General features: G+C 42.5%; 1 protein-coding gene across 1 annotated transcript; it reads right to left on the bottom strand.

Moving 5' to 3' along the window:
* Positions 1-9,050: 9,050 nt before the first annotated feature.
* On the bottom strand, positions 9,051-12,540 carry LOC139283108 (potassium channel subfamily K member 15-like). Its single transcript, XM_070903065.1, has 2 exons — positions 12,258-12,540; positions 9,051-10,006 (listed from the first exon to the last, which is right to left on the bottom strand). Exons 1-2 carry the CDS (start codon positions 12,538-12,540, stop codon positions 9,051-9,053), a joined length of 1,239 nt encoding a protein of 412 aa, XP_070759166.1.
* Between the last annotated feature and the right edge of the window lie 2,574 nt (positions 12,541-15,114).

The following is a 15,114-nucleotide window of genomic DNA, read 5'->3' as shown; positions in this document are numbered from 1 at the left end:
AGTAAGTTATTGGTGGTGTCAAAGGCGTCAAATCATGTTCCCACAAGAAATCAATAACCACTTATATTTCTTCATGTTTCCATATTTTGGTTTCATCTCTATAATTCTGAAAACAAAGCAGCGGTGGCCTTGATTCAGATGATGTTTAGTGCTCTTTTATGCAGCACAGCTAATCAGATAGCTGCAAAGAGAGCTTCAAAACAAACAGACAAAACCGAAACCAAGGTCCGCCTGTATTCCGTTAGTCACTTCTTTGTTGTTTCAAAGTGGAAAATGTTTTATCGCTTAATGACTTGCACCTGGTGAACAACTGGTACGCGTGCATTTTGAATTGCAATCATGTGGAGTATCACAAGAGCTATTATGTAAGAGGGATTTTCCGGTTACATTCAAGGTCTTTTTATTGTGCCAGCAGACACGTTCACACATTCAGTCTCTGATCCTCCCGCCGAACAAGACCTGGTTCTCATTCTAACTCTGACCTTCCCTGCCCGACTACATGTCTCCTGGAAGTGTTCAATTCAAGCCCTATTATGCAAAACGTGAAGTTCTGTCGCTTTCTCACATGTTTAAAAACACAAAGTCAGCATCCTCAGCCTAGATTACAACTTTCTTGTGTATATGTGTGCGTGTGTGTGTGTGTGTGTGTGTGTGTGCGCGCCCTGCTCTTGTTAGAGAGAGCGAGCGAGCTGGAGGATCTCTGCAGGTGGCGAAGCTGTTTGGGGACGATGAGCGATGGTGTGTCTCAGGCCCATCTTTAATTCAGATGTCTCATGGTTCTGTGGTGGAGAGAAAAACAAGAGACTTAAAGATACAAGATTGATGCTCAAGTAGGAGGCGTTGCACACCCCAGTATGAGTCCCACAGCTGAGGCATCATGCAACGAAACAAGCGGTGGATTTGCAGTTCATATGTCATGCCGTATCTATTGACTGGGCTGTCTGGATTGGTTGTTTTATTCATGCATCACGTCAGATGCTCTCTGTCTGTGTGTTTTGTTGCTATGAAATATGGCAGGAACATTAAGAGAAAATGCAGCTGAAATAAATATTTGAGAAGTTGCTTTGTGAAGGGTCACTCTCGATGTAGAATAAACATGGCTGGATGAGCCACACTAGAGGGCCAAATGAGCTGTGGGTCTCGGGCTGACCCCCTCCTCCTCTCACTCTCACTGTGCATTGTGTCACCATTAAGGTCCCGTTAAATAAACTACACTCAAACACATGGAAGCTTAATTTGGAGTCCCAGAAGCCAACCAGTACTGTGTCAGTTAGTTTGTGGTAATTGTGTTTGAGTGATTTTGTTATATGAGCCACATATTAAGCAAAACATAACAAAATGATAGTTTAAATGGCCCCTCTACAAAAAGCTCCACTATATGAAAGTGTTGGACAAAACGAACAATATACTGACAGTTACACAAAGCCCAGCTAGTGCCGTGGAGAGAAAAAAATAATTAATAAATTAGTCATTTGTGCTCTTGAATGACTAAATTCTTTCTTGTCAATCATAATTTTTTTTGCACAAGAATTACCAGAACATCACGTTGAACAAAAGTGTTGACATTTTAACATATGTTTAAGGGACGTCAAAGACAGCACAATAAGCAGTACACAGGGCTGGATCACATGTTGTGTGATTCTTTTTTTTGTACATTTCTCATGCCCAACGCAGCAACTCTGAAGCTTGCAGAGATTCGGTGTCGTGCTCAAGGACAGTGCGTGGACACTTACACCAATAATCCAATATAGTGTCTTGTATTCAGGTCTTCTGACTTGAAGTGTGGCCTTCATTCAGCAACCCCCCCAACTGTCAAAACAATGACATCTCTCAGAGGACGAAGGGAAGTGTAAGGAGTGGTATGAATGGAGAGAGACGACAGGTGCTTGAATTAATTGTGCTCACAGCTGTTCCCGTGCCCCCCCCTCGAGACAGCACAACTGAGATAATCAAAGGCAAAGGAAGCACGAACAGTAAGAAACACAAATCAGAACAAAAGGTTACGTGTTCTCATTTGCCTGTTTACCTGATTCCTGCCAGCGTCAGGTCTGGAATTCACATATATTCACATCTTGGCATGTAAATAATGATAATAACAAGGGATAGTGTACCTTTTTAATCTTCTCTAAAGGCTTCTGAAGACACCGTCAACTGGTGTTTTTGTCCTGATTTCTTTGCAGAGATTTCTGGTTAATCACAGTACCAACTACTGTGAGGTGCCTTGCCTTCATTTTAATACAGTTTAAAAATTCTCTTTCTCTGCTTTTTCCTTTGTTTCTTTGTTCAACTGTTGCTGTTGTTGCTCAGACAAAGATGAAAGCTCCCATAAAGTAGAATCACTGCTATGATATGTCGAGCTGTGATACATTTATAATATTAATTTATACACAAATATAATAGATTCAATAATGAACAATTATGAAAACATTATAATTGTACATATATGATTAACATATATGTGCATGGTAAAAATTAAAAACTAAATAGACTGATAACAGCCATAATTGTGATATACAGTTGACTATGAATGAGTGGATGAGTTTGTGGAATCATGTCATAAACTTTTCTATTTTTCTTCTCTTCATAATTAGATAAGTGTCACCTGTGACTGACACAATATACCATACAGGAAGCAATTCTATATATTAATTATACACAGCATGTTCCTACGTGATAACAGATACAAGGAATAAAGACCTGGAAACAACCTGCAAGTCATCTGTTGTTAAGAGTGAGATGGATGTGTTGTGTGCAGTATATACTGCAGTATATACTATACTGTAAAATGTGGAAATGTCAAGATGGTACCTAGGACAGTCATCTGTGTGTTGGTGTTTGTTTCTTTTTCTGCATGCCTGATAGTTAGGGTGTAGGAAATAGCCATAGTCAGTGGATTGTCTTCACAAGTAGAGTAATACCAGTCTGTTTGTGAGAGTGTGTGTGTGTGTGTGTGTGTGTGTGTGTGTGTGTGTGTGTGTGTGTGTGTGTGTGTGTCCACCTCTTTTGTTTAGTTAAACGGCTCAGTCCCCAGCACGCTGCCTTATCACGTTCCATATGTTAGGATCGGCTGTGACGGACAACAATTGTTGCCCCATATTTGGCTCTTGCCATCGCATTCCAACTTCCACTGCCAAACTAATTTACTCCCGCCGCCAGCACTCTTCATAGTTGCCTTGGAAACGAAACTTGTGGTAGCTTTTCTGTTTAGTGAAAGTGAAGTAATTGATGCATTATATGCTAATCAGAAATAACAGTGTGGGTAGGATGATGTGGATGTTCACCCAGTTGGCATACCAAGCAGATGCAGATGAGTGTGAAGCTGTCTGTTTCCTGGGCAGACCTTTGATGATGAATGCCAGGCGCAGCTCTGCTGATGGAAACGTCTGCTTCCTGCTCAGCAGACCAGCAAAGACACAGTCAATGGAATATTAAAATCATTATATCTGAGAATGGGAAAAAAAAAAAGATAGAGCGTTTGGAGGCGGGAAATGGCAGCGCGATAAACAGCAGCAATTGTTCAAAAGGAAACATTTCACCCGACTAGAATTTCACAGATGCTGCTGTGGTCATCACTGATGCTCTCACTGTCGGTAAAATGTCTCTATTTATGGTGGGATAGATGATGATAGATGATTACTTTAATTGGTTGAGAGACTCAATAAGGTCTTTACAGAGAAACATGTGAAAATACAGGAAAATCCATCAACAGGCCCAAAGGACTGCTCCGAATGAGAACTGCTTTATATGAAGAAGAAAAAAACACAGCAGTGCCTCATGATACAGTAGCAGTGATTTGGGCTCCTGACGGTTGACAGGGAGGGAAAAAAAAGATAAAAATGGAATAAAAGTGAAGTGCAGTATTGTGAATTATTTAGTGCAGGGGCCGTGGCAAAGATCTGAATACTTGCTCATTTAGGAAGATTAACAGATGTGGCAAATCACTCTGCTGTCAATCTTTTACAGTTCCCGAGCTGAAGAGCCACGAATAAATCGGGTTTCATATCTCCAATGGGAGCTATTCTTTATGAGGGTCCTCTTTTCCTCGTCTAAAAATAAAAAAATAAAGATGCATTTGTTATCCAACCCCACCGAGGGCCATTGTGTTGCATTTTTTTTCTCTCTGTGGCCTTATCTCACTCATTCAAATTCTGCCCCAACAGCAACTTCTGTATCAGTCTTACTTACAGGAGGAAACACATTTGTCCAAGTTCTATGTAGAGCTGCACATAATGAGAAAAATATGGCGCTGCTGGACAGGAGATAAGGGTGACCTGCATGACACTGAGAGAATACTGGCAACAGATTTTGCAGAGTAGACAAATGTCCTCATCTCACAATGATGTATCTCTGTAGACTCAGCGTCTATGTTGTTCTACGTTGCTGAGACTCTTGTGTGTCTTAACTTCCATGATAAGCTTTTGACTTCATCCCTCCTCACTTCTTACGTCTTCAGTCTTTACAACCTGTCCTCTAACAGAGGAGCACTCAGACCCAATGAAGACACTTTCACACAGACATTAATCTGCCACTGGCCACAGCCTTGCTTCATGGCCGCGGATATACTGTCCAAGGAGAATAGCAACTTCACTTCACCACCTCCTTGCCCCCCCCCCCCCCCCCCCCAATCTCTTGCTCCATCTCTGAGCCACTGTTCAGACAGGAAGCGATGTGCTCAGAGAAGCTGTTGTCTTGTTAAATGGCACAACCGAGGAGGAAATGGATAACAGCCAACCTTGATAATTTTACATCCTCTGCCTCAGACAACAGACTGAATCACTGGGAATCATTTGCCTGAAAGGCTGCTCTCCTTTTCGGCTGCTTTATTAGTTAGTATGGACTAAGAGTCCATAGCCCTGACTGTGTGAGGCCACTTACTTCTACTTACAGTGGTGCTTTGAGCTGAATGCTAACATCAGCATGCTCACACTGACAATGAGCAGGTATAATGTTTACCATGTTCACCATCTTAGTTTAGCCTGTTTGCACGCCAACATTTGCTAATTAGCACTAAACACAAAGTCCAGCTGAGGTTGACAGTGTCATTCATTTTGAAGGTATTAGGTCAAAAATATTTTGACCTGATGGTGGCGCTAGAGGAAAGGTTAAGGGATCACCAATGTTATTACATTTCATCCTGAGGGGACCTTGGATAATTTTTGGCAAATTTCACGATAATCCGTCCAATAGTTGTCAAGATATTTCACTCTCAATCTCAAATGTCAACCTCAGGGAGGCACTCGAAGAAGAGTCATGGATCACCATCAAGTCATCATCAAGTCAATGGGTTTTATCTTCTGGGGTCCGTGAATTTCTGTAAAAAAATAAAATAAAATTTTCAACTCCATCACAGTAAATCCAATGGTCGGTGGACCACCTGACCAACCAACACTGTCATCCCTAGAGCCATACTTGACAATATAATGTATTTGACAATAGGTTGGCAAATATACCTGTGAAAACACCTTGGCTTCTATTGCAGTAGGACATACATTCAGTGGGACATTTTTCACTAAAAGGAAACACGAGGGAATGTTTGACAGTGTCTTGTTTGACCAGTAAAAGTCAAACACTCAAAGCACAGTAATGTGGTTACTTGAAGGCTCAGGTCTACTAGCTCCAAGGTGACATGGACATTCAGAACAAACACAGAGAGTGGTATTATTCATTTTACTCGATTGCCAGTTTATGATTTCTGTTATCAAATTTTGAATTCCGTTGTTGCAGAGATGATGATTCAAACTATCTTTTAAGACTTTAATTTAAAGTGGCATTAATCAAGCAGGCTGATCTCTTTGACACAAAATGTCAAAGACACACAGTATGTCAAACGCAGTGTGATTGGAGAAGACAGCCACAGAGTAAAAACAGCCTTTTCACACTGCTCAACACAAGCAGCAAATTGGCTGGAAATTAGAACTAATGAGCAATTACCCCTCCAATGAACTTCTATTAATGTCTGTTTTCTCAATGCTCTCCAACTGAATCCTAATTTCTACTTATTTAATCAATCTGAATAAATAAGACACTTGTCTTTAGTTCCTTAATCTTTCATTGTGTTCACTGCGAGCCACAGAGAAATGCACCTCTGCATTCTGATGCACATCCAAGGAAATAACTCATAATCTCTGAGCTCCTCCTGAAAGACTGTGAATACAGTGTACACAGACAAACATATTTCTCCGTAATCAAAACATGGCAACCGCTCCTGGTTCAGTTTATTTGTACATCCATAAATACTTCATTTGCATGCAGCTTCTATCGTGCCCATATTTCTCCCATAATAAAGCTAGTTACCCTTTAGAAAGAGAAGAGTTGCACTCTGCTTGAACCAACGGCTCGTTTTTTTCCGATTTAATCTGGTGTCCCCTACCAACGCTGCTGTACATGAAAGACCCTTCAACACGGAACAGTAATGACTTAACAGGGTGCGTTCACAAAGAGAAATATCTAACAATATAATCAATTATTCAGTCACTCTCTCAGCCCTGAACAACTATGGTACAGCAGAGGACGTATGTGTGCATCACTTTGATGATGGAATTCAACACTGTTATCAATGAACAGTGAAGGAAATTGGAGGTTACTGTTGTTCCTTTTAATGAACTAAAGCATTGTTGAATTACACGTTTATAGATTTGCAGTCATTTTCTCTGCAATAGGGCCGAGCACAATGTTCAGTAAACCCAGCAGAGGTTACTGAGGAACCTGTGTGAGAATTCATCATGAAAAAAAAACAGCCCATAATACCAAAATGTCTGGACTTCCCATAGAACGGCACTTTCATAAATGTGAACGCATGTGAATATGAGCAAGTATGCTTGAGTGTGTGCATGGAAACTGGACTCATGGGCATTCAGAATATGGGTGTTTTAAAAAGATCATTACCACCACCTGCAGCTCACAGCCTGTAATAACACCGAGTATATGAACATGAGCTATAACGCTCATCCTCATAGGAAACTGCTAAATGGACTGCCACTCTCTGAGTCACACAAGAAGCTGGAAAAAAGTCCACAGTCATGCATGAGATGATACAACAGCAGAAAAATCCTCATGTGAAGGTCTTTGTGTCGGGGTAAAGCTACTCATTCTACATTTCCAATTCATTTTATGCTATCATTTGTCTGGGGGCAATCATGCAAATTAGACACCAGCTTTCATCACTCAAACTAGTAATCTTTATGCCACACAGAAATGCAGCTCATTGTTCAGACCTCTCCACTCTGCTGTTTCACAAATATCTTGTTGATAATGTTGGTAATGCTAGAAGCTGACACATGTCTATAACGCTTGACTGAGAAGCTTGTGCTCACTTATCATGAGCCTAAAACATATGTCATAGTTCATGCTGTCAGACGAAAACATATCCCTACTGTCATGCTTTAATTCCATGTACAGCGCTGATGGCACGCTGGAGTAGAGCTGTCTGTGTAAAGCTGTCAGTGTCTCCTGTGCTGTGAATGGTTCAACACACACAAACACACACAGAGAAGATGAGATTATAAACTGCGTTTACATGAGCGTCGTTCTTGAGGTTCCATTCAAAAATTAAACTTTTACACGCAAAGATGTCAGCAGACATGACTGGCTGTGTTGCAGACCTCACAGAAGTCGTCCTGACTTTTTATGTGGATCAATGCCACCCCCTAGTGTGAGAAATGAGAACAAGGGGAAATCAAATGCAAGTCACTGTTTCTTACCACTAGAGGCTCCTGTTAATAATGTAATGTGATGCAGAACTTGAGAGATCCTCAAATTGACCCTCCACAGGGAGGTCAGAGTCCAGGTCAGATACAGATTACTGAAATATTAACAAGAGGGGATCTTTTTTTTTAAATTGTAATTTTAAATGAATCCATCTTGGGGAGCTGGCGTTTTGTAATTCGCGTCAGCGTGTTTTCTCAGCGGTGTTCATCGGTGCAGATGTTTGCAATGCGTGAATATGGCTCCTCTGGTTAATGGACGGTCACTAAACCACAGGTTTTGCTCACAGTTGTTCAAGTACGGCATCAAATGTAGTAAATTGGTGGATTATTTAATTGCTACAATAAAACCCAGCAGGGTTGTTGTAATTGAGGTGAAGAATTTGAAAACAGCTGCTCTCAACACGATGTCATCCTGCTGAGTAAAAGTAGAAATACAAAGAAGTAAAGACAGGCTGAGGCTGCAAAGGAAGAAGATGCGACAAGCTGTTAAAATATGGGTTTCACAGATCAATCTGTGAACAACATATTCCTTTTTTTTTTTTTTGCACATCCTGTGTAGAATTAAACACTAAACTACCAGCTTTCAGAGATTTCAAGGGCCACCCACATGTAAACGGACTTTTTCTGTGTAAAATCGGTGGAGTGGCCCTTTAACTTACGCTTTTTATTAAACAAGCAAAACATGTTTTATTTTAAATATTAAAAAAGTGTGACTAAAGGTATATTTTCCTCTTCTCATGCTTCGTGTTAAAAATCTAATTTGAATAATAACAGTGTGTAAATTAACCACACATTTAAAAAGGCAATTAAACAGTCATTTGGAGTCGTCTTCCATTCTTTGTTGACACACTCATTCATCACAGGCGACGCGGTCTGGGAGTCAGTTTATACTGGATGCTGCCTTCAGACGTGTCTGTCTCCAGTTTTCCGCTGCACTAAGTGATGAGGATGGAAACGTTACCAAGGGAACCAGCCAGAGCGTACGTTCATATTAGAAGATACTGATAACTACTGACTGGAAATAAGTGAAGGTCGCAGGTGACAACACTGCAGAAAGTCTGATGCCTGAAATATCAATGCAGATCATCCCACCGTGTTGTATACACACTTCCTATAGATAGCTTTTATATAACATATGGAGTATCACATATTTTATCACGTATTACATTTTTCTTTGGCAGTAATATTGAATGTAGAAAAATACATTATAAACTGTAAGGATTTTTATGACATGCTACATTTTATCTGCAATTTGTTCCACCAAACAGAAAATCTGGTCTGTGGTGTGTTTCAAAAAAAGTCCTAAACAAAAGAAACTTAAACATAAATTAAAAGTTGAGAGAGTTACAATGACTTCCTCCTGGTGTGAAGATTGTTCTTGCAGAGAGCTGCTCCGCTGGGGGAGGCCGGTGCGGACGACGCGGTGCAGGAGCTGCACGAGGCCTGGTCCACCCTGTAGGAGATGGAGTTGTAAAAGACGGGGTTGCTGTGGCCGCCGGACTCGTCCCATTGAGGCGTGGAGGGGCTGTCGTGAGTGCCCGGGCCACAGCACATGCAGGAGAACAAGGCCCTGAGTCTGCTGGGTTCAGAGTGCTCAGATAAAACAAGTCTGCACTCCTCTACAGGAGAGGAGAGGAGATTGGTACAGCTGGTGCCCCCCTCCATGGGAAGGCTCAGGTTGCACAGGCTGCTGGGTCCGTCTTCGCTGACTCTATAGCCAACATCAGCAGTTTCTCCCTCAGCCTCCGACACCTCCCTATCCCCCTGCGTGTCCTTGGGCTGCGTCCCCTGCTCCCCTTCCCCTGCCTGAGGACTCACGTCAGACTCCTCAGTGCTCACAGTGAGAAACCTCAGGACCACCAGGTTAAGAAAAGCCCCAATGACTGTCAGCCCAACCAAAATGTACATGAAGCTAAAAACAACATAGGGGGGTCGCTTCTGGAGAGCATCCTTCTTCTGCAGGGCCACAAAATCCCCAAAACCAATGGTGGTGAGCGTGATGAAGCAATAGTAATAGGCATTGAAGAAGGTCCAGCCCTCAAAGTGGGAGAAGGCTGCAGCTCCGATACACAGAGTGCTCATGCACGACAGCAGGCCTACCAAGACCATGTTCCCCATGGACACCTCTGTCTCCCGTAAGCCCAGGCCCTGCTTGGCTCTGCGCAGGAGGTAGCGGACCAAAGTGTTGATCCTCTCACCCAGGCTCTGGAACATGACCAGGGTCAGAGGAATGCCCAAGACAGCGTAAAACATACAGAAGGTCTTGCCAGCGTCAGTGCGTGGAGCAGCATGGCCGTAACCTACAAAGTCACAGTATATTGTAGGTCACATAAAGTCAAGCACCACTGTTTAATGTCTGTAAAGATTCACAGTCATTAAGATTACTACTGCTTTACACACTGCAAGGCTAAAATGTTCCGGTCACCAACTGCAGAACCAAGTCGAGTCTCTTACATACTGCTAAAACCATAAAACAGTTTACACCCAGCTGGTTTAGTATATGTAGCTGTTTCTATGGTTAAACCTGCATGAATCACTTAATCACATGCCTCTGTTTGATGTGAGAGACTGGAAATCTTCTACATATACTACCTCACTATTACTTATTCTTAAATGACAGTGCAATACATACATATATATATAGACATACATATACATTGCTGTTGTATATATTTTCTACTTTCATTTTTCACTTAAATATTGTAAATGTGTATATTTTTATTTTCTATTTCTTATTTTTATATTTTGTACATACTTTTATTTTCTAAATTTATGCTGCTTTCTACTCTTGAATGGGAGCACCGGTACTGTACAATTTCCCCCCGGGGATCAATAAAGTATTTCTGATTCTGATTCTGAAACTGCTCATTGTGGCAAAATCATGAATGACTAAACTCTGCAGCTCTACAGAGCTTTTAAGCTCCTTTAGCTCATTGTTTGAGCCATCTCATGAACCCCCAGAAAGCAGACATTTCCAGAAAAGGCTCGGATAAAAACCACAGTACGCTACCCGGCCAAAGCTAGCACCGACAGTCTGCTTGTTTTGATATTTTTCTGCCCTCCTACTGGCTAACCATTGATTATCGCAACTTTAAAGGAAATGGTAAGGTGGGAAGATGGTTAACCTACAGACAGAGAGCAAACATGTCAATACAGTCTGTGTATTACACGACCCAGCTGTAAAGGAGCACAATGAAAGTCCAGCTTATTAGTGTTAAAAGCCCTGCAGACCCACACAGGTGCTTTTACTTATTCTGTTTAGTTAGACCTCCTTTGACCTCACTTTGTCGTGGTTCAATAAGTGGTCCTGTGGTCCTCATTCTGTCCTATTCTTCTGGCTCTCATGGAATAAGCTACCCATCTAAATACAACAAACAGTGATGGATGATTGGCAAACCTAATTTGCAAAAATGGACTGCACATTATTTGAAAAGTTTGACAAATTGATCCATGTTTCCATGTTATGTTTTGGTTCTGCAGCCTGTGCCAATTGAAATTGCTTCATTGGGCCAATTGAAGGCATATTTTTTCATAGCCTTGTTTTCGTCTGAAGCAGGCAGCTGTTCTCTGTGCAAAAGCTCTAAAAACACACTGCGCACTACCTGCTCAACACCAAACAACAGGCAGACACAGTGAGAGACTAGTTAGTGGCGCATTTAGCTGCTAAACTGCTGCATGTATAAATAAGCAACTGTTTGTTAACATGTTCGCCATATCAACTTAATTACATGTAGACGCATTACGCAAAACATAGATGGGAACATTTAAGGAGATACTCAATAGTAAATGAGTAACAAACAGGCACCACCAAGAGCTCAACGGTGGTAGTTTCATCCTCTATGGAGCACAGACGCTGTGCTCAGCTTGATTCTAATGGATTCTAACGGTGAACAGTTTTCACAGTAGAAAAAAGGTACTGACAATTCAACAGAAACACACCAACAGTATATTGTACTTCTCTGCTCTCCATCCACATGCTCACCGTGTTCCACTCACATTTCCATCAAAACACGGCTAAATAGGCCTCCATTAAAAAGGCCACCCTTCTCTATCCTAACTCAGGACCCTGACATGTTGACACTGCAAGGTTATATTGCTGCCACATGTCACATGCCTGCTCTCAAGTTTGAAAGTGTCCTGCATGAGTTTATAGACAGCGGCCTATTTTGCCATATTTTGAACAAACACCGTTTGTATGTGGAAATCAGAGAAGTGAATCATATTGCATGAGACGTTTTGAGAAATGTTCCGCAATGTTTTGATCATTTTTACCCAATGTGAAAAGTGGTCACTATGAGAATTCACTGGAACTGTGAAACGCTCCTTTTTATGCCCACCTGTAATGTTTCACTTTTTTTTTCTTTTCTTGGTGTGGGAAGTCGTTAAATGACAGTGGCAAACTTCAACATGCATATTCTCAGCCCCTCACACTGTAAAGGCTCCCCTGGTCCTCTCCACTTGGGCCCCTATGACCGGGTATGACACATGCACGCGTGCAGTAACGCAGAGACGCTGCTGTGGTTTTCAGGTAAGTAGCAGATGTGTACTTGCCAATTGTGGTGATAACAGTGATGGCAAAGTAAAAAGAGCCGGCGAACTTCCACTGCCTCCCGGCGCGGTGCGGCTCCGACTGGAGGACCACCCTCTCGATCTCCCTGTAGTCCTCCTCGGTGAAGCCGTACTTCTTCTTCAGCGCGTTCAGCTTCTGCTCCAGCGCCCTTTTCTTTGAACTCTCGCTGTCCGACTCCAGCGCGTCAAAGACGGCGGCTCCTATGAGCAGGTAGAAAACAATGGAGAGGATGAGGGAGAGGGTCCTGATGTTCTGCGTCTTCATCCTCAACGCCGGAGTGCGCGCGGCGCGGAGAGGAGGGAGGGAGGGAGGGTGCTGCCGGCTCGGGGGGACACGAGACACAGGAGCGTCCTCCGTGGACTCCTCTTCCATCTTCAGAGAGCTGAGGTGCTGAGGCCCTGGTGGCCTGCTAGGATTACAGTTATATATATATATATATATATAAATAGTGTCTGCACAAGTTACTGAGCTCAGCAGCTGGCAGCACTTTGACTTTCCACAGGATGTTAGTCTAACCTACTTACAGGTGCTCACGTGGCCTCATTTACTGTACCTTAAAGGTGTCTTTGAATGTTACAGGTGCACTCGCTCTGTCCGCACGTCAGTTCATTGAGGCCCCCCTCCATGTTAATGTGTTTCGCTTCAGTTGGACGTTTGACCTCCACTGTGCAGAATAGCGTGTGTTTCTCTGTCATCGCCTTAAATCTGAGTTTAAAACGTGCAGGAGCAGCATTTTGTGACATTGCATGTGGTCTAACATGCAACTTACACAAGTGTGATGTGGGATCCTGAAGCCTTCCAGTGCTCAGACACTGAGAATGGACAGCCAGTGGAGTAGGAGACATCCTGTGTTGCATGAATATAAATAACTACATAAATAAGTATAATGAACATTTCCTCCTCGCGCGATTCATGTATGTGCAGGCATGTATGCCTAAAAGGATCTGGGTATTCTTGATGTCATATTCTCGGTATTCTTAACATGAGAATTGTCAGTATTTTGGAGAGTTTTACAACAACAACCAAAAAAGGCAGAAAAATGTAAATGATGAATTTCAGTAAGCAAAAATAAATGAGTGCAGGCTGGACACAGCCACAGCAACATAAAACGTGTTAGTTCTCAGTCCCTTCCTGTCCCTCTTTTAAAAAAAAAAAAACATCTTGTGTATCTATGCTGTAAACTTTCATTCTCCTTGCTGTTAATCACTGATCCTGTGTTTGGAGAGGTTTTGGGGCAAGTGTGTGTGTGTGTGTGTGTGTGTGTGTGTGTGTGTGTTGTGTCTGTCACAGCAGAAACAGCTGGCCTTTCCAGACTCTACTCTCTTGATTATTTTGCCCCGCGAAGCGTTCATGTGCGGAGTATTCACAATATGCTCGGCTAAAGTATTACTCTGAGCGATGAAGCATTAGCTGGTGGCGGCGCTGACCTTTATCAAGCACACTTAGTCGCTGAGTGATCCAGCAAGCCTTCGTCATTAACCAAGTCCAACACGCAGACTGAGCGAGAGAGGGATGGTCTGTGTGTATGAATCAGTGCAGCCACACAGAGGCTCTGGTTCCCGGAGCCTCGCTGAGCTTTTCAGTGGCATCTGCTGGGTTTTTTTGCTCAGTGTCATGCTAATTGGGTTCACAGCATAGCGACCAGAAGATAGGCGGACTGCTGTAAGGTCCATGCTGCAAGTTATTCCAGTTTCACATCCTGCATGAAGTTCCCATCTATTTCAGGAGGGCATTCCAATTTGTGGGGCCTATTCATGCGGTAAACCAGGCCATAAAGAGCCCGAGATCTGTCATTAAACTCCACATTTACTGCCTCCCTTCCATATAGAACATATGGCTATCTCTGCACTGTGTTTTTATCTTCCAGAGACAGTACAGGCCCTTATCCCGCTTTGGTAAGCACAAATGAATCTATTGCAGAGCAGATGTTAACAATCTTGATTTTCTCCGCTGGCAGTGAGAGCAATTATCTCCTTTTGAAAGGAGTCCCTGAGAGATAATAGCCTCGCTGGAGTCCACTCAATGAGAGTATACAGTGCTTACATCAGTATATTCAACATCAGTTCCTAATGCAGATTTCACATCGTACGTAGAAAACAAAAGAACCCACAGAAGAAGTTTCTAAAGTCACAAATAGACACGTCAATTCGGCCGTATGGTCTGCAATCAAGGACAAGTGACTTTTTTAATAAGGATCATGTGGTTTAAACAACTCTCCAGCCATGAAGTAATAATGCTGTATAATCTGATGCTCTTGTCTCATATCTCTCTGCTCTATGGGACGGTTCATGCATCCATTTATCTTCCACAGGAAGACATTAAGAGCAGGATGTCCACTGACTCGAGTCAAGACACTCATCTGTCCAAGTGCCATCCCCGTAGAAAATGAGGAGGGGGAGATGTACTGCAAACACGATGCTATCTTTACACTGATAGCAGCGGGGGAGATAAAGATGATCATGTAGTGCAGAGACAGTGTGTTTCTGTCAGAAAAACAAAAGTGCAGCGTCTTTTTTTAAAAGCCTGTTTAATTAAAAGAAAATGCTTTATATGAACTTGCAGGCAAATGTCTCTTTGGTGACAAGTCATCAGTGTCACAGAGGGAAACAGGTTTGAACTTTGCAGCTAACATGAACAGTCCTTTGAGCCTTATTAGCCCAAAGGGCAGGGACGTGGTCTTTAGTTCCCCTACAGCGTTACCGTCAGGGAGAGGTGCCTCGTTCTGGTTGAGGCATCTGGTGTGAGGATGACTGTGACTGCAACTTTTTTTGTTTTTATCATGTGGATCACTGTTTTCTCAAATGACAGTAAATTGCAGCTGACAGCAGTCTTTGGGTT

The sequence above is a fragment of the Enoplosus armatus genome, chromosome 3 (assembly GCF_043641665.1).
Source record: "Enoplosus armatus isolate fEnoArm2 chromosome 3, fEnoArm2.hap1, whole genome shotgun sequence".
Taxonomy (NCBI): Eukaryota; Metazoa; Chordata; class Actinopteri; order Centrarchiformes; family Enoplosidae; genus Enoplosus; species Enoplosus armatus.
Note: the sequence above shows the minus strand (reverse complement) of the source record. Positions and strands in the feature narration are given on the sequence as shown.

Bases quoted from the DNA above. Each gene is read 5' to 3' on its own strand.
- LOC139283108 (XM_070903065.1), bottom strand. From the start codon at position 12,540: ATGAAGACGCAGAACATCAGGACCCTCTCCCTCATCCTCTCCATTGTT. The intron at 10,007-12,257 runs GCAAGTACACAT...GTGACTTTGTAG, and splicing joins CACTGTTATCACCACAATTG to GTTACGGCCATGCTGCTCCA.